At 46.7% G+C, this 19,470-nt stretch overlaps 1 protein-coding gene across 14 annotated transcripts in view; it reads left to right on the top strand.

Annotated features, from left to right (window-relative positions):
• ANKRD26 (ankyrin repeat domain containing 26) overlaps nt 1–19,470 on the top strand; it is an 829,339-nt gene that overhangs the window by 434,372 nt on the left and 375,497 nt on the right. For all 14 annotated transcript variants that reach the window (XM_069228894.1, XM_069228896.1, XM_069228898.1 and 11 more), the window contains one exon: nt 3,631–3,783. In XM_069228894.1, coding sequence (XP_069084995.1) covers nt 3,631–3,783 — 153 coding nt within the window. The remainder of the gene's footprint in view (nt 1–3,630; nt 3,784–19,470) is intronic.

The raw sequence follows: 19,470 nt of genomic DNA on the forward strand, positions 1-19,470 counted from the left end.
AGCCCCAGAGTTTTCTTTGCCTAGTACTTGTAGCCGCCGCAGTGCTAGGCCTCACTTTGCGCGCCACCTGTCTCCAACAGGGCTCCACTGGAGGGGTTGCCACTTTCCCTCATTCACCTTCAGAGCCCTCAAAAGCGTTGCGACCGTCTATCTGTCTTGTCCTCTGGGCAACAGGTCCTCTGCAGGGGCGCCCCTCCTCTCGCACCACCACACAGGAGAAAGCACAGAGTGCCAAAGAAAAGGCCCCAGCAAGCCCCAACCGCCAATCGCAGGCTCACCAGTGCCCAGAATGCCAGTCATCACAGAGCAGGTGGAGATGATGATAGGCCCCGCCCGATCTGGTTTCAGCTGCGCTCCTCAGCCCGGTATCGCCAGTCTCCCCTCTGCCTCGCTAGTGGGGGCATCGGCACCCAGGCCCAGTTTCTTCAGCGCCGCCCACACCGGTGCTGCAACGTTCAAGAAGGGCAAGCCGGAGCCCAAATCCCAAGTTATCAAGGTTCTGCTTCTGGAGCCAACCCGACCCTTTTGGTCTGCACCACAGGTAGGCTCCTAACGCCGATCAGCCATCCGATCCTCAGGCCTTGCTCCTGGTGAATGCCATTTTGCTGCCCGCACTCTAGTGAGCCCGATCATGGACGATGCCCGGTTCCTGTTGTTGCTGTCGCCGTCTCTACAGTGATACTGATCCCCAGCCTGCCTGGGTGCCTAGTCATCCGTATTTCAGTGGCAGGGAGTCTGATTATCGATCAGGATGGGGTTGGATGGTGCCCAGAGCGCCAGTGCACTCAAGTCTGCATCCTACTCCGTTCTCAGCTGGCCATGCCCTCACTTTGTCTGTTTTCTTGCTGATTGGTAATGGGGTGAATGCAAGATGAATCAGTGGGTCGCTGAGTGGGTATATGAGTGCAAGTATGAGTGACAGAGTGCCTGTATTTTAACTTGTTTAGTACCTACATTCATCACTAATATAATAAGCACTTTTAGTTATAAGCCAGACCTGTTGACATTAGCAGGGATTGTTGAGGGTGGCCATATACCTAGTTATAGTTGTGATGTGCAAAATAATGTTTTTTTTTTACCAAGTGTATATTGGGATCAGGTAATGTGATCCAAAGGTTTGCCTGCTACATCCATTATATAACTTATGATTCACATTTTCTATTTTGTTTAATGACATTATTCCCCACAGAAACAGAGGTCACTTTACTATCTTGTTTTGCCAGTGGTTTAATGGCGCTGGAATTCACATAAGCACAGAGGTTGTACGCAGGTGCTGGCTTGGGTGCACTTGCTCAATGGCGTTGTTTAAATCTGTTGGTGTACCGCCTTAAGCCATTGGTTTGTTGGATGTGTGGTTCACATTTTGGGTCACCCCACAAGACAATCGTTTAGTAATTGAAGTGGCATTCTCCATGAGCGACATAATTTTGCCTTTTTTACTTCTAGGTTTCCTCATGGAAGGTATGGGAGGGGATATCTGTAGTATCACAGACAACTGTCACTAAGCCCAGTGATGAGTGATTGTGGAATCTCTCATTGCAGTACTAACTACAATTAGCTAAACTAAGCTAGACATCTTGGCTTTTCCTGAGCTTGTTGGCATATGTCTATATTTAAAAAGTACAGAGCAAAAGTGATAAAGGCTTTCCTGTACTAGGTAGCTATTTCCCCACAAAATGCACAGCTGTTCACTAATTTTTCAGGATATTGGACCCTAAGGATGCAGTAAGCTGACATATATTTGTCTTCACAAGCACATAATACACATGATTCTACAATCCTTGTATAAAAACTTATCTCTAATTTCTTTACAATCTCTACTTGTGGCACCCTCAGAAGCTGATTGTAAAGAAATGTAGTCAGAACTCAACTGTAATAACTTACTACAGTTGAGTTCTGAAATCACAATGTCTGTTGCCAGAGCTAGAAGCAATGGGAAAGTCAGGTGAGGTTGAGTCACAGAACATAATTAAAGCATCTGAGAACGAAAAACATTGCCTTTCTCATTGCTCAGTTTTTCTAGCTGTACGTTGAAAGCAATAAAGATATATATGGCAACATGTTTATTTTTTCGTCTCTGAGTACTTATAGAAAAGTTAGACTCTTTCTGATGCACCTTGAAAAAAACTAGCTTGTATTAAACTGATTCTTATATCTTTTGCCACAAATATGTAACGGCTATTGTGATGTATTTAATTTTGCATTAGACAGTCTATTTTTACTCTTCTTGCTTGCAAACGTTTCCTCCCTTTGATATGAAAGTTCTGTGCAGAATGCTTTGAGTGGTTTGCGACAAGGATGAAGTGACCATGTATTATGAGGAATAAAGGCACTTACTTACATAAATAAGAAATTGCAAGTCACATTTGTGTTTGTTACCCTTATAAAGGAACTCGGCCTTTGGCGTCGTTCCTCTATAACAGGGATTCTCAAACTGTGCAAAGTACGGCCAGGGGTTGCATGCGGCCCTCCTGACCATTAATTGCGGCCCCTGGTGAACAGCAGCACTGTGCTGCTCTTCACTTGACAGAGCAGAAAGATATGAAACGGGGATCATTTATTTACAGGTTAACTAAAGTAATGGTAAAGAAGCAAAGAAGATGACCTAGCCAACTTATCTTTTGGAACACCTTTATTATTAGATGTCTTGGACTAAACATATAAAAACGTGATAAACTCTCTGCAAAACGTGTATTTTATTAACATGCATGAGCATTTTGCCTTAGGATAATCAGTTTTGTCACTGCATTGAGATACATTTATTAGCACTAATAGTTTTCAAACATGAAATTGAAAACATTCATGCCATCCCCATTCTGAAAAAAATGCCATTAGTGAACCAAGAAGCAAGTCATTTGTCAGATGCCCCTTTTGTGTAGGCTTGGTTGTTAGTTTATTAAGTAAAACACAAGAGAAGCGTTTGTACAGCACACATGCTGAACTTGTGTATTTCAAGGGGCTTTCATATGTGATAATGAAGAAAAAGTAGGCAGTAAAATTAACCAATCGCCTAGTATCACACAGTTTGGTCAGTTGGGGAAGCCAAGACTGATATCAGGCTTTCTGGTTTCACACTTTACAATTCAGCCACCAGATGACTGTCTTTCCCTTTCATGTTTTACTTTAGAACTTCATGCTTTTAATTTATTTCTTGTTGCATGAAATAGAGCCTTGGTGGGGGACAGAAGTCACATGAAGGCTTTGTTTGTTGTCTGCATCTGCTTCGCACCCCCCTACAACCACCTTTCTTCACTCCAGCTCTTGCCCTACTGTTTTAGGTGCAGCCCTCGGGCATGCCACAGACAGTACTTTGTGGCCCCCAGGGAAATGTTTGTGAGTACCATGCTATATATGGTCATGCAACTTCTCAGTGACTTGAAACATATTTTTAATATACGGCACAGGGTACTGTATCCCATATGTCATCTGTGTTGTAATACTTTGTGTCTCCTTATCTCTATTATTCAACAGCTAAAGGTGTTTATAGCCAGACCTAAAAAGACTTAACTTTGTTAGTTTGCTGTCCTCGTGTCACAAAACGTCCTTTCATTGGCTACATTGTTTTTCTGTATGTGAAAATGTCTGAGAAAATAAATCAAGATGATAACTGTACAACATAATGCTTACTAGGCTGAATTGAGAAAAGTGCAGCAGGAGCTTGTGGATGCTCTGAAAAAATTATCCATGTCTGAAGCCTCACTGGAGGTTACAACACAAAATAGAAACAGCCTGGAAGAGGAAAAACTACGCTTACTGAATGAAATTGAAAAGCTCAAATGCAAGGTAATTGACTTCCTATTATAAAAGATCAAAACTGCTGTTGTGTTTGTGCACTGTTAAAAAATTTAGAACAAACTTTGCCATCTGAAAAATACCATTACCTCGTTTTTGACTTCATAAATCCTTCCTTTGAATTAGAACAATTTTTATGTTTTGTTGCATAGTTTTCTAAATAAATTAACTTCTGTGCCCTCTTATGGCATGAATGTTTTGCCCTGTTTTTTATGCTTTGCCCTCTATCAGATAAATAAGCATATGTATAACTGAGTGAGTCAAGCAAGGAAGTGGGACAAGAAGGAAGGGAAACATTAATGTTAAAAGGAACACAGTATAGTGGCCTGTGTATCCTGACTGGGACAGAGTTAAACTCCTTTGCATTGCTCATTGTGACTGTTTTAAGTCACAAACCAATGCAATGTTGATCTCCGAATACCAGTAATAAAATGGCTTTGCATCGAAGGCTGATAAAGCAGGATAAGCATATCGGTTAATCTAATCCGTGGTCCTCTATCTATACTGACACATTCTTTAATATGATTTGCTACTTTATAGACCCTCCTATGAATCTGCACCTGCCTCATTTATAGCACCCTTTCAATAGACTGAAGAAAACAATTAGGCACAAAATTCACATCTCAGAGTCCAGGTTAAGAGTTTTCAAAGGTGGTTTTATATTGGAGATAATCACGACTACCCTGACATTATGGGAGCGTTGAGATTATCTCTGGGAAATGGGTTGAAGTGGCCCCACTTGCCTGCATCACTTATGTGCTAATTTGGTCCACAGGCGACTCATTGAGTGTTCTCGCGTGCAGTAGCTCAAGGAAATTTTCATTTCCTTTATTAGTTAACACAAGCAAGCAGTTAGATCCAAGTTCTAGATGACATACTGGCAAAAATGCACTTTGTCATATCACATAGGCGTTTTGATAAACTGAATGAAGTCTTCCTTTATAACAGAATAAATGTTGTTTCTGGCAGCTTGGGGACATGGTTCAACGTTTTTCAATTGGAATTCTAAAATCTGTAGGAAAATGTAGCATACATTCCTACACTAGAAGAGTGAAATCCGTAATGGGTATAGTTTAGCTTAAATACACCAGCTTGGCCTGTCACCATATTAGACGACTCCAACATATATTAGACTGTCCAGGGAAACAAATTGATGAAGAATAATGTTGCTTCCCAAACAATGGAACCCTTCCCCCAAGTGGCAGTGAATAAAAAATGTTGTTCATAAAACAACCCCAGTATTTGGTGTTTAAAGATCCATCAGTTAAGCGATGACTGTTCCATGTAGGAATGTTTTTCTCCAGCAGCTTTATTTCCACCTGTTGGACCCGGCCCTTTTTGTAGGGTCATCCCCAAACTTTTGGCCTACTTCCTCCTATTTTTTCTGACCTATTTTGTTGGCTTTAGGACTCTGGGCACTTTACAAGTGTTAACCAGTACTAAAGTGCATATGCTCTCTGTAATAATTGTATTGGTGATTTGTTTATCCATGATTGGCACGTTTGATTTACAGGTACTGTAAATCAAATGCTACTAGTGGGCCTGCAGCACTGTTTGTGCCACCCACATGAGTAGCCCTGTAAACATGGCTCAGACCTGCCACTGCAGTGCCTGTGTGTGCATTTTTAAACTGCCAATTCGACCTGGCAAGTATACCCAATTGCCAGGCCCAAACCTTCACTTTTTATTTATGTAAGGCACCCCTGAGTTAGGCCTTAGGTAGCCCCATTGGCAGGGTGCAGTGTATGTTAAAGGTAGGACATGTATTGATGTTTTACATGTCTTGACAGTGAAATACTGCCAAATTCGGTTTTCACTGTTGCAAGGTCTCTCTCTAATATACGTTAACATCGGGGCTGCCTTTAAATATCCTTAAAGTGTAATTTCCCTTTGAGAGCAGTTAGAGATATGGAGGTTGGGGTATCTGAACTCACAATTTAAAAATACATCTTTTAGTGAAGGTGGTTTTTAGATTGTTAGTTGGAAAATGACACTTTTAGAAAGTGGGCATTTTTTTGCTTAAACCATTCTGTGACTCTGCCCGTGCCACACATTAGAAAAGCCACCATGGGAGGAAGATCCTTCTCCTACCTGGCAGCCAAGACTTAGAACTCCCTCCCCATCCACCTCCGTCTGACCCAAGACCACCTCTCCTTCAGGAAGCAACTCAAGACCTGGCTGTTCGAGCAGTAGCGGTTCCCCCTCCCCCAGCGCCCTGAGACCCTCCGGGTGAGTAGCGCGCTTTACAAATTTCTTGATTGATTGATTGATTTGTGGATTCCTTGTCTGGGTCAGACTGACAACTTGGGCTGTTGGTCAATCTCCACTAGACAGTGACACAAAGGGAGCTGAGGTGTAGCCTGCATATCCTGATAGGACACCTGAGCTAAGCTGGAGGGAGGAGTGGTCACTTACACCTGAAAGGACTGTGCCTGCCCTCACACAAAGCAATCTCCAACCCCCTGGAGTGCGTTTGGAGCCAGGAATGGGCAAGACAGGATCCTGGAAACAACAGTCTTTTCTTTGAAGCTGGGCAACTTCATAGGCAGAAAGGGATATAAGTATTGGACCCAAAACTCCAGACTTAAAACAACTTCAAGGATTCAAGAGGATCCTCTGCCAGGAGAAGAGCTGAAGAGCTGAGGAGAATTGCTGCCCCTGCCTGTAACTGTGCTTTGTTGGCTATCCTGCAGTTGCTGCTTCTGCCAGTGAAAGGGGACAAAGACTGGACTTTGTTGTGCATTCCTGCTTGAAAGGTATCTCCAAGGGCCTGGACTGAGATTGCCTCCTGTTTTTGAAGCCTTAGGGACAGCAAAGGCTTCACCAACCAGTCTCTGAGTCTTCATGCTGTGGACTCAAGCATGCCAGAGGGTGCCATTCCAGTTCCTGGGCCCCTGTAAGTAAATTTCTGTTGAAATCCTGTGAAATGTCGCCAGACGACTCCGTGCGACTTTGCTAAGGACGACAATGCACAAAGCCCACAATTCTGCCAGCACCTGAACCCGTGGGCCTTGCAGAGGTGCGACGTCCCCACTGTCAACATAGGCCCAACATCGCTGCAGCCTCTGATAACTGCACAAACTTGTGGGTTGGAGTGTTGTACACCTGATGTCCGTGACACCCGACTCCTTCACAGTGCCTGTGATGTGATCGCTATCCTATAAGGTCACCCCGCAGCATTGTGACTTTGCCGGTCTTCAACCTTGCCTGAAGTGCCAAGGGACCTCCACCGCTCTGCAACAAGGACCTGACACCTCTTTGTGATGCCTCCGCTCCTTTGCCCTGCAGCACTGGAACCAACCTGCCTCGGCTTCAGCGACGCCTCGCTCACTGACTCTGTGGACCAGCCTGTTCTTCCATACTTTTGCTAAGGTACTGTATCTGGGGGTCCGTGTGACTCCGTAAACGGCACCAGTGGCGTCACATTGTGGGGAGGGACTCTGACACGTTGCTGCTTTAACATCAGATTGCAGCATTTGTGCCTGTAGGCACTCTTTTGGTGTTTTTAATTGCTAAAGTCATATTTTTAATTGTGTGTGGTGGATTTTTATCATATTTGGTCTTGTTTTCTTTAGATAAATATTTTATTTTGCTAAACCTGAGTGGTGTCCATTTTGTAGTGTTTCACTGTATTTCTGTGTGTGTTGGTACAAATACTTCATACATTGCCTCTGGGTTAAGCCTTTCTGCTTGTGCCAAGCTACCAAGGGGGTGAGTAGGGATGTGTTTCTCCTTTTCCCTGACTGGAGTGAGGGTCCTTGCTTGGACAGGGGGTAACCTGACTGCCAATCAAAGACCCCATTTCTAACATCACCTGGCACCTACAAGTTTGGAGCTGAAGCCATTAATGTTCGCCCTGACATTTGTATTAGTAGTCCAGAGATAAAAAACAAACCACCTTGATTTTGCAGCTGGGATTGACCAGAGCCTGCATTTTTTGCCTGAAGTTCACTCACTGTGGTATATCTGGTCAAGATATAAAAGTTGATTAAACATTTGCTGCTGATATCTGCATGTAGCATCCAGTCGTAGGCTTAATTTGAAGCAGGTCTGAACTGTTCCTTCCTAGACAGATAACACGAGTACTGTTGTGTCATAGTGACATGTGACATCCTGATGGATATATCCAACAACAGATTCCTCACCTTGTGAATCTCCCCAGGAGCCAGACTGGATCCAGAAAACTCAAACAGCTGTGCTCCTTTGCACCATTAGGTGGCACTGAGCAGCATTTTACCACTCTCATTCTGCTACAGAAGTGATGATCAGAGCTGCATATAAGCACCACCCATATGCGCTGACATCAGTTCCTTTCTTTATGTGCCATTAGACATAGATCTGGAGCTCTGTTCCTCTTTTCTTTATCTGAAGAAATGTCTTTCCCCTGTCTTTTTTCAGTGTGCAAGGGAACATGTCATCCTCTAGGGCTTTAAAGTTTTTGTAGGGACTATCATAAGTGGATATCTGTGACAGACTGGTTGTGATTGGTGTTTGACTTCGGTACATGGCTCAAAGGTCTGCTATGACTGCACCCAGATGAATCCGAAAGTCGTTGTGAACATGAAATGAGGCTGTATGTGGTGAAACACTGCAAGACTCTAAGCAGGTTCCATTCCAGGTCAAAGTTGATAGTGCAGATCAGTTCCCAGAGTTGTTCGCTCAGCATATCTTCAAGGTCATAGCCTTTAGGTAAAAACACAAGAAGTCCAAGCAGGACATGTCCCCTTGTCATCACTCTTGTTCTCCAGACAAAGCTTCAGCTTTTCTGTGCCATATGGAGGCCACAGCGGAGGGATTGGGTGAAGAGTTTGCCCCCACCTTATGACAAAAACAGTTAGCGTATGTGTAGGAAGTTGGCTCTGTATATACTATTTCAAAGTAAGAAATAGTGTGCACAGAGTCCAAGGGTTCCCCTTAGAGGTACGATAGTGGCAAAAAGAGATAATTCTAATGCTCTATTTTGTGGTAGTGTGGTCGAGCAGTAGGCTTATCAGAGGGTAGTGTTAAGCATTTGTTGTACACACACAGGCAATAAATGAGGAACACACACTCAAAGACTTACTCCAGTTCAATAGGTGTTTATATAGAAAAATATATTTTCTTAGTTTATTTTAAGAACCACAGGTTCAAGATTTACACACAATACTTTAAATGAAAGTTATTTCACTCAGGTATTCTAGGAACTTTGAATAATCACAATAGCATGTACAGTTTTGACAAAAGTGGCAGTAAGCTATTTTAAAAGTGGACACTGCAAAAATCAACAGTTCCTGGGGGAGGTAAGTAAATGTTAAGTTCACAGGTAAGTAAAACACTTAAAGGGTTCAAAGTTGGGTCCAAGGTAGCCCACCGTTGGGGGGTTCAAGGCAACCCGAAAGTTACCACACCAGCATCTCAGGGCCGGTCAGGTGCAGTGGTCAAAGTGGTGCCCAAAACACATAGGCTTCAATGGAAATAGGGGTGCCCCGGTTCCAGTCTGCCAGCAGGTAAGTACCCGCGTCTTCGGAGGGCAGACCAGGGGGGTTTTGTAGGGCACTGGGTGGGACACAAGCAGGCACAGAAAGTACACCCTCCGCGGCACAGGGGCGGCCGGGTGCAGAGTACAAACAGGCGTGTGGTTTCTAATAGGAATCAATGGGGAGACCCAGGGGTCTCTTCAACGATGCAGGCAGGCACAGGGGGGCTCATCGGGGTAGCCACCACCTGGGCTAGGGAGAGGGTCACCTGGGGGTTGCTCCTGCACTGGAGTTCGGTTCCTTCAGGTCCTGGGGGCTGCGAGTGCAGTGTGGTTTCCAGGCATCGGGTTCCTTGAAGCAAGCAGTCGCAGTCGGGGAGCCTCTGGATTTCCTCTGCAAGTGTCGCTGTGGGGGCTCAGGGGGGTCAACTCTGGCTACTCACGGGCTCGCAGTTGCCGGGGATTCCTTCCTGTAGTGTTAGTTTTCCGCAGGTCGAGTTGGGGGCGTCGGGTGCAGGGTGGAAAGTCTCACGCTTCCGGCGGGAAACGTGTGGTCTTTAAAAGTTGCTTCTTTGTTACAAAGAGTTGCAGTTTCTTGAACAGGGCCGCTGTTCTCAGGAGTTTCTTGGTCCTTTAGATGCAGGGTAGTCCTATGAGGCTTCGGAGGACGCTGGACCCTGTTGGATGCGTCGCTGTTGCAGTTTTCGTCGAAGTAGGGAGACAGGTCGGTGGGGCTGGGGCCAAATCAGTTGTCGTCTCCATCTTCACTGCAGGGCTTCAGGTCAGCAGTCCTTCTTCTTTAGGTTGCAGGAATCTATCTTCCTCGGTTCTGGAGGCCCCTAAATACTGAATTTAGGGGTGTGTTTAGGCCCAGGAGAGCAGTAGCCAATGGCTTCTGTCCTTGAGGGTGGCTACACCCTCTTTGTGCCTCCTCCCTGTGGGGAGGGGGGCACATCCCTAATCCTATTGGGGGAATCTTCCTTCTACAAGATGGAGGATTTCTAAAAGTAAGAGTCACCTCAGCTCAGGACACCTTAGGGGCTGTCCTGACTGGGGAGTGACTCCTCCTTGTTTTCCTGATTATCTCCTCCAGCCTTGCCGCCAAAAGTGGGGGCAGTGACCGGAGGGGCGGGCATCTCCACTAGCTGGGATGCCCTGTAGCGCTGTAACAAAGGGGGTGAGCCTTTGAGGCTCACCTACAGGTGTTACAGTTCCTGCAGGGGGAGGTGAGAAGCACCTCCACCCAGTACAGGCTTTGTTCCTGGCCACAGAGTGACAAAGGCACTCTCCCCATGTGGCCAGCAACATGCCTGGTGTGTGGCAGGCTGGCAGAAACTAGTCAGCCCACACTGGAAGTCGCGTATGTTTTCAGGGGGCATCTCTAAGATGCCCTCTGGGTGTATTTTACAATAATGTGCACACTGGCATCAGTGTGCATTTATTGTGCTGAGAAGTTTGATACCAAACTTCCCAGTTTACAGTGTAGCCATTATGGTGCTGTGGAGCTCGTGTTTGACAGACTCCCAGACCATATACTCTTATGGCTACCCTGCACTTACAATGTCTTAGGTTTTGCTTAGACACTGTAGGGGCATAGTGCTCATGCACATATGCCCTCACCCTGGGTATAGTGCACCCTGCCTTAGGGCTGTAAGGGCTGCTAGAGGGGTGACTTACCTATGCCACAGGCAGTGTGAGGTTGGCATGGCACTCTGAGGGGAGTGCCATGTTGACTTAGTCATTTTCTCTCCACCAGCACACACAAGCTGGCAAGCAGTGTGTATGTGCTGAGTGAGGGGTCCCTAGGGTGGCATAAGACATGCTGCAGTCCTTGGAGACCTTCCCTGACATCAGGGCCCTTGGTACCAGGGGTACCAGTTACAAGGGACTTACCTGGGTGCCAGGGTTGTGCCAATTGTGGAGACAAAGGTACAGTTTAGGGAAAGAACACTGGTGCTGGGGCCTGGTTAGCAGGGTCCCAGCACACTTTCAAATCATAACTTAGCATCAGCAAAGGCAAAAAGTCGTGGATAACCATGCCAAGGAGGCATTTCCTTACAGTATGGACCTACGAAAGATCAGTTGGTTCCGTGCCAAATCAGCAATGAATGAAGATACATCTTTAGTTACTGTTAGCAGGAGATCTGCTGAAGTCCTTCACTTCCACCTCCCACTATTGACTTAAAACAAATGTCCTCAGTGAGGTCCTTTCAGCCTGGCCAAGTTCCGAACAAATCTCTCCTGCCCTGTAACTAGACCCTCACCGACAAGCTATTTGGCAGTTGAGCTAAAAAAAAATGTCCTGGCTGTCAGGTCAAACAGCTTGTTGCCCATCACCACAGCCCTGATTTCTTAACCCAACATCCAACTCTTTAGAGTTTGGTAGTGCAGGCATCCACTAGCATAATCAACCCTAACACCTTTCCACCTACTTCTCCTGACAGAGTTCAAAAGTATGGAAACCATTGGCAAAAGAATATTCTTCTTGCCCAGCTTTGAATTGAGGTTGGTCAACACCAGCTGTGTCTTTTAACACTACACCCACAAGCTTTGGCACTTGATTGGTGCAATCTTAACAGAAGTCCCTGTAGACTTAATTGCTTCTTTTGCCCAAACCATTCAAGGTGGCCATGATGCAGGTAAGTTAGTCATTCACTGTAGGAAAGTACCATCTTGCCTGGCATGTTACCCCCATATTTCACTGTATATATGTTGTTTTAGTTGTATGTGTCACTGGGACCCTGCCAGCCAGGGCCCCAGTGCTCATAAGTGTGCCCTGTATATGTTACCTGTGTTATGATTAACTGTCTCACTGAGGCTCTGCTAATCAGAACCTCAGTGGTTATTCTCTCTCATTTCTTTCAAATTGTCACTAACAGGCTAGTGACCAATTTTACCAATTTACATTGGCATACTGGAACACCCTTATTATTCCCTAGTATATGGTACTGAGGTACCCAGGGTATTGGAGTTCCAGGAGATCCCTATTGGCTGCAGCATTTCTTTTGCCACCCATAGGGAGCTCTGACAATTCTTACACAGGCCTGCCACTGCAGCCTGAGTGAAATAACATCCACGTTATTTCACAGCCATTTTACACTGCACTTAAGTAACTTATAAGTCACCTATATGTCTAACCTTTACCTGGTAAAGGTTGGGTGCTAAGTTACTTAGTGTCTGGGCACCCTGGCACTAGCCAAGGTGCCCCCACATTGTTCAGGGCCAATTCCCCGGACTTTGTGAGTGCGGGGACACCATTACACGCGTGCACTACATATAGGTCACTACCTATGTGTAGCTTCACAATGGTAACTCCGAATATGGCCATGTAACATGTCTAAGATCATGGAATTGCCCCCTCTATGCCATCCTGGCATTGTTGGTACAATCCCATGATCCCACGGGTCTCTAGCACAGACCCGGGTACTGCCAAACTGCCTTTTCAGGGGTTTCACTGCAGCTGCTGCTGCTGCCAACCCCTCAGACAGGTTTCTGCCCTCCTGGGGTCCAGCCAGGCTTGGCCCAGGAAGGCAGAACAAAGGACTTCCTCAGAGAGAGGGTGTTACACCCTCTCCCTTTGGAAAAAGGTGTTCAGGCAGGGGAGGAGTAGCCTCCCCCAGCCTCTGGAAATGCTTTCATGGGCACAGATGGTGCCCATTTCTGCATAAGCCAGTCTACACCGGTTCAGGGACTCCTCAGCCCTGCTCTGGCGCGAAACTGGACAAAGGAAAGGGGAGTGACCACTCCCCTGACCTGCACCTCCAGGGGAGGTGCCCAGAGCTCCTCCAGTGTGCTCCAGACCTCTGCCATCTTGGAAACAGAGGTGCTGCTGGCACACTGGACTGCTCTGAGTGGCCAGGGCCAGCAGGTGACGTCAGAGACTCCTTCTGATAGGCCCCTTCAGGTGTTGCTAGCCTATCTTCTCTCCTAAGTAGCCAAACCCTCTTTTCTGGCTATTTAGGGTCTCTGCTTTGGGGATTTCCTTAGATAACGAATGCAAGAGCTCATCAGAGTTCCTCTGCATCTCTCTCTTCACCTTCTGCCAAGGAATCGACTGCTGACCACGCTGGAAGCCTGCAAAACTGCTACAAAGTAGCGAAGACGACTACTGCAACTCTGTAACGCTGATCCTGCCGCCTTCTCGACTGTTTTCCTGGTGGTGCATGCTGTGGGGGTAGTCTGCCTCCTCTCTGCACTAGAAGCTCCGAAGACATCTCCCGTGGGTCGACGGAATCGTCCCCCTGCAACTGCAGGCACCAAAGAACTGCATCACCGGTCCCCTGGGTCTCCTCTCAGCACGACGAGCGAGGTCCCTTGAATCCAGCAACTCTGTCCAAGTGACTCCCTCAGTCCAAGTTTGGTGGAGGTAAGTCGTTGCCTCCCCACGCCAGACTGCATTGCTGGGAACCGCGTCTTTTGCAGCTACTCCGGCCTCTGTGCACTTCCGACGGAAATCCTTTGTGCACAGCCAAGCCTGGGTCCACGGCACTCTAACCTGCATTGCACGACCTCCTGAGTTGTCCTCCAGCGGCGTGGGACTCCTTTGTGCAACTTCAGGTGAGCACCATTTCACTCCTCTTCGTAGTGCCTGTTCCGGCACTTCTGCGGGTGCTGCCTGCTTCTGAGAGGGCTCCTCGTCTTGCTGGGCGCCCCCTCTGTCCCCTGACGCAATTGGCGACATCCTGGTCCCTCCTGGGCCACAGCAGCATCCAAAAACCCTAACCGCATGACTTGCAGCTAGCAAGGCTTGTTTGCGGTCTTTCTTCAGGAAAACACTTCTGCACGACTCTCCACGGCGTGGGGCATCCATCCTCCAAAGGGGAAGTTTCTAGCCCTTGTCGTTCCTGCAGAATCCTCAGCTTCTACTGTCCAGTAGCAGCTTCTTTGCACCCACAGCTGGCATTTCCTGGGCATCTGCCCACTCTCGACTTGGTCGTGACTTTTGGACTTGGTCCCCTTGTTCCACAGGTACCCTCGTCTGGAAATCCATTGTTGTTGCATTGCTGGTTTTGGTCTTTCCTGCAGAATTCCCCTATCACGACTTCTGTGCTCTTTGGGGAACTTTAGTGCACTTTGCACTCACTTTTCAGGGTCTTGGGGTGGGCTATTTTTCTAACCCTCACTGTTTCCTTACAGTCCCAGCGACCCTCTACAAGATCACATAGGTTTGGGGTCCATTTGTGGTTCGCATTCCACTTTTGGAGTATATGGTTTGTGTTGCCCCTATCCCTATGTGTCCCCATTGCATCCTATTGTAACTATACATTGTTTGCACTGTTTTCTAATACTATACTGCATATTTTTGGTATTGTGTACATATATCTTGTGTATATTTGCTATCCTCATACTGAGGGTACTCACTGAGATACTTTTGGCATATTGTCATAAAAATAAAGTACCTTTATTTTTTAGTATATCTGTGTATTGTGTTTTCTTATGATATTGTGCATATGACACTAGTGGTACTGTAGGAGCTTCACTCGTCTCCTAGTTCAGCCTAAGCTGCTCTGCTAAGCTACCATTATCTATCAGCCTAAGCTGCTAGACACCCTATACACTAATAAGGGATACCTGGGCCTGGTGCAAGGTGTAAGTACCCCTTGGTACTCACTACAAGCCAGTCCAGCCTCCTACATTCACATGGGCCTAGACACCACAGATTGTCTTGGAAGAGCTAGTGGGCTAAATGTGGTGCTCTGGCATTATACATGGATACGATGCACAAGGTTCTCTAGGAAGGTCTAAATGCTCTTAATCAATCTGCTCTTCAATGGATTCTGCCTATTTGACAAAAAAGTCAACTTGCCCCTGGAGCTTTAAAAGGAAAGCCGAGACCAATCGAGGAAGGGCCATGGACTTAACAATCAACAACTAGGCCTTTAGGGGCAGAGTACGTCCCAGTTCCATGCTTTTCTGGCAACAACCTCAAAACCTCTTTAGTGCACTCTTGGTGCCTGTTAGAACTGTTCAGAGAGCCAAGGGACAAGCAGGAGCTACTAGCCTAATGCTGGCGGTTGTGGCATTTTTCTGCTGGTGTCTGAGGGCCAACCTACTAGAGGCTCTGATTAACTGGCACAAGAACTACTCCTCCAGTACTTGACTCTCAGTGGTGGCAAAGGGTTGAGCAGTCCAAGGCTCTTGAGAGTGAGGTAGCTGCAAAGTATGCAATAACTCACAACTCAAAATGCCAATACTTTCCCCAGTAACATGATTTTCTGATGGATACTTCTACCTGCAGATTCCTCACCTGTAGAGTAATCCCAGTCACCAGACCTCATCTGGAAACTTCAAAGCTCTCACGTCGCCGGTAGGGGGTTCTGGCTTTGTATCGACAATGGAATTGACATCAGATGATGTCACAGAAACCATAAAGTACCCACTCTGGTACAATAGAATCACTTGTAATACATGTTTTCCAAGCCTTTTAGGTGAGCAGATAGACTGAGATTGACAGAGTAGTGCAAAACGAGAACCAATTTGGGATCTCATCAAGTTTCCCAATCGTAATTCATCAAATGGGGAAGTGGGTGAGGAATCTGCACATAGAGCATCCAACAGAAAGATTGTTACTGCAAGTAGGTAACCTTTTTCTTCTGATGGATACTTCCACCTGCAGATTCCGGTCCCTGGAAATATTCTAGGAGTGAGAAATCTGTAGGAATATAGAGTATCCACCAGAAAGAGCGTTACCACAGGTAAGTAACTTTTTTGCTAAGTCCAGTACTGATTTTAGTATAGTAGCAGTGTTTATTATGCACTCAACACACAACACAATAAATACACAGTCTTCTTCTAAGGCTAGTGTCTTGGCTCTGAACAAGATCTTACTCCCCCTGCGGGTCTCTTCTCCCCTCCCCTTCTCTCCCTTCTGACTCTACATCCCCGGTGGAACTCCAGAGATGACCACAGGAACGGCCCACACTAGCGTGTAAAGTTAATTTGGTCTTAAAAGTCAGCTCTCAGGCGGCGCACTACTGAGCACGCAAAGTCTCCACGAATGGCCTGCAGCATTGATTCAGTCTTACTAGATAACGGTCTTCAAAGTGTCCAGGAGCAAGGGCTTTTCTCCTTCTCGTGCTCCCGCGCCAAGCATTGTGCACCTCAGGGACAGCATTTACAAGCAGTCGCAGATGATGACGGTCTCGTGTTACAGCAACTCCTTCTTCGTCGTTCTCCCAGGTAATCAGATGAATCCGTGGACTTCAGCAGGGTGGCCTCTGGTCTTATTTCAGACACCCTTCGTGGATTGTCGTAGTGTCCCTCTCCTGGCATCTGAGGGTCACAAGCATGAGCAACAGTCCCAATCTGATCAGATCATCCAGGCGACAGCTCATCCAGTCTTTGGTGGCCCCCCCTTGGCACAAAGGTTCGTGGGTCACAGGCACAGATGATGGACCACATGGTCTCAATGGCAATGGGTGGTGACAACTTCGACTGTCTTTGATGGCCACTTTCTGGCATATAGGGGTCACAGACATGTGTGACAGCCGACATGAGATCAGTGGCTCTGGGTGACAGCTCGCAATTTCAAACCAGCCCAGAGACAGTTACTGACTTTGGCCAGAAAGTACACATCTCTTTTGCGACACCGGTGCAGACTGGACCAGGTACCTCCCACTCTGCTCACTAGGATCCACTCGCTGGGGTCCCTTCTGTGTTTCAATCCCTCCAGGCTTTTTCCTCCTTCTCTCACCATCTGCTGGTCTTGGCAGGTGGGATTCTAAGCTCTCTTCCTCCTCACAGAGGCCACTGATCTTGGCAGGTAAACTGCTGGTGCGCCCACAGAGGGCAAGTGTTATTGGCTCCTCATCCAGTACAAGACTGACAGACCTTGGTCCCCAGTCCTGGTTCCAGCAGCAAGCATTGTTGGCGATCTTCGTTCTCCTGATGAGACTGTGCTTCACAGAACCCCCATTTAAAGGGCCATAAGGCAAGCAAGCACCACTGGGCCCAACAGTGAGGGTTAAGGTGTTTTACTCCTGATGTCCCGGGGCTAGACCTACTATGAATTTTGAGCAACTAGGTAAAGTACCTTTTGAGCACTTGACTCCCAGGATTAGCTTGGTCTGAACAGTCCAAGGCTCCTTCGGGACGAGGGACACAGGCTCAAACTACACGATTGCCCAGCCAAGTACCCACTTTTAAGATAAAATGTTTATTTTATTTAACCACTATTAACCTAAATGGAAATACAACATTTGCTGATAATTACACGGGCACCCTGAGGTCGGGGCTCTAGTGTTTCCTAGGTAGTTCTCTGTGTTCCACTCTCTCCTTGCTCTTGAGATAGTGGTTGTTCCTCATTCACTATAGGCAGCATCCAAGGTTAGCCCCACTAGTAGTCTGAATCTCACAAGTCCACTCCAACTCTGTTTTAAAGTAAAAAGTGTTCCAGTCCCGAAACACTATCTAGCAAGTTCCAACTGGCTGGAATTCTGTCTTACTTGCAGGATTGGAGCATCCAGAGTTCCTGAGTGCCCCCACTCTGTGGGCGCTGCAGCAGCCACTGCTGGTACTGCATGCAGCCCACACGTGCTGCACTTGATGATTTCAGAATTCCTAGGATGCATCTGGGCAGCCGCAGCGACCGGAGGTTCTTCGCTGCTACTTCTTGCAGGGTAAGGCTTTGGTCCATCCCACGATGGAAGGATGTTGGTGCAAAGTTCCTGGTTCTGATCCCACATCCAGGGGTAGGTGCATAGGGGTTCCCATGGTGGCTTCTCTCCTCTGGTGACGCTCTGTGCCTGGTCACACTTCTTGCTAGTTTGTGACACCCTTCCCACCTCCTCTGGCAAACAGTCACCATATCTCTAATGTAGGCCGACACCAACCAAAATGGCTCAGTGATGATTACACTTCACTTTGTTGCAGCCCTTCCTGGCATATGGGGTTGCTGACGCCTCACTGCACATAGGCTCCGGCACGAATGTCACAGCAGTATTCATAACACTCTTCATGGCAACCTCCTCTGGCATACAGCGGTTGCCCACTTTGTCCTTTCTCACAGGCAACATCTCAATCTGTGCAGAAGCTCTTTCCTCTCACTTCGCTCAGAAAGTCAGATTGGCAGGATTCCTCACTGGATCTTGGTCCCTCCAATGCTCTACTCTTCTTCACAGGACACATTTGTTTTGGCAAGCAGGTTGGCTTTTGTGCTCCGGGGAACGTGTTCTTGGATTCCGTGGATGATGTCCTCTCATCCAGCAGGGACACTACCAGGCAGTTGTGGTTACAGGCAGAAATCGTGCAGTTTCTCCTCTTCACTCAGCCCCACTGGCTGCTTGACAGTTGACAATTTCTGGGGTTTCAAGCTCCCCATCACATAGTCCATTTTCAGACACCAAATGTGATTTAGAGTCGGAGTTTTGAAGTTTATGTTGGGAGTATGCTTCCTTTTGAAGTGGCCACTACTCTGAACTCTCTTCCTGTTGAAATCAGTCTGTCACAGCAGAAGTGACTTCAAACGTTGATAGCCCCACATCAAAGGCCACAGACGTGACTAGAGTTCACACCTCTATGTCAGCCACAGTGATGTGTATCAAAAGTTTAGTCTAGGGGCCCAGCCCTACACTTTGTCTCTGTCATCAGCCCCATCTCCTACCTGAGACGTGCCCAAGCTCCTTCCTTGTGACCTCTTTCTAGATGAAAGAGCATTCTTTGTGTATGGGAAAACCCTGGCTCTCCCTTCTCCAATGTGTCCCAGCCAGCTTACAGGACTGCAGCAATACACCAATTTGTCTGGAGGGATTCCTCTACCTGGTCTCCATGTTTCATAATGCAACTCTGGGTCTCCCAAAATGGAACCCATAGTCTACAGTGCATTGTACCATTCATGGGCCCATATACACCCAGCACATACATTTAACACGTGCACTGCACAGCATTGTTCCCTTCATGTACTGTACCACCCACAGACACACATACGCCTATTAGAGAAGAAATATTGTGAGATAGATAATACCACAAGAAAAAATATTCCTTTGCATAATAACACACACAATAAATAAATCCAGTGTAATATTTATATTCATTATCATTAGTGCATTCCTCGTTAGACATTTTGAAATGTATTAAACTTAGTCCAGAGTGTTTCTAATGTATGATCTTGTTTCCAAAAACAGTTTGCTTCTCAAGAAGAGTTAAAAGAAAAAAAATCCAGTCCTTGGTTCTTTTGCAATGAGGACAAGGATAATGGTCACAATGAAGAGAATGAATACATGCTT

Source organism: Pleurodeles waltl, chromosome 4_1 (assembly GCF_031143425.1).
Source record: "Pleurodeles waltl isolate 20211129_DDA chromosome 4_1, aPleWal1.hap1.20221129, whole genome shotgun sequence".
In the NCBI taxonomy this organism is placed as follows: domain Eukaryota; kingdom Metazoa; phylum Chordata; class Amphibia; order Caudata; family Salamandridae; genus Pleurodeles; species Pleurodeles waltl.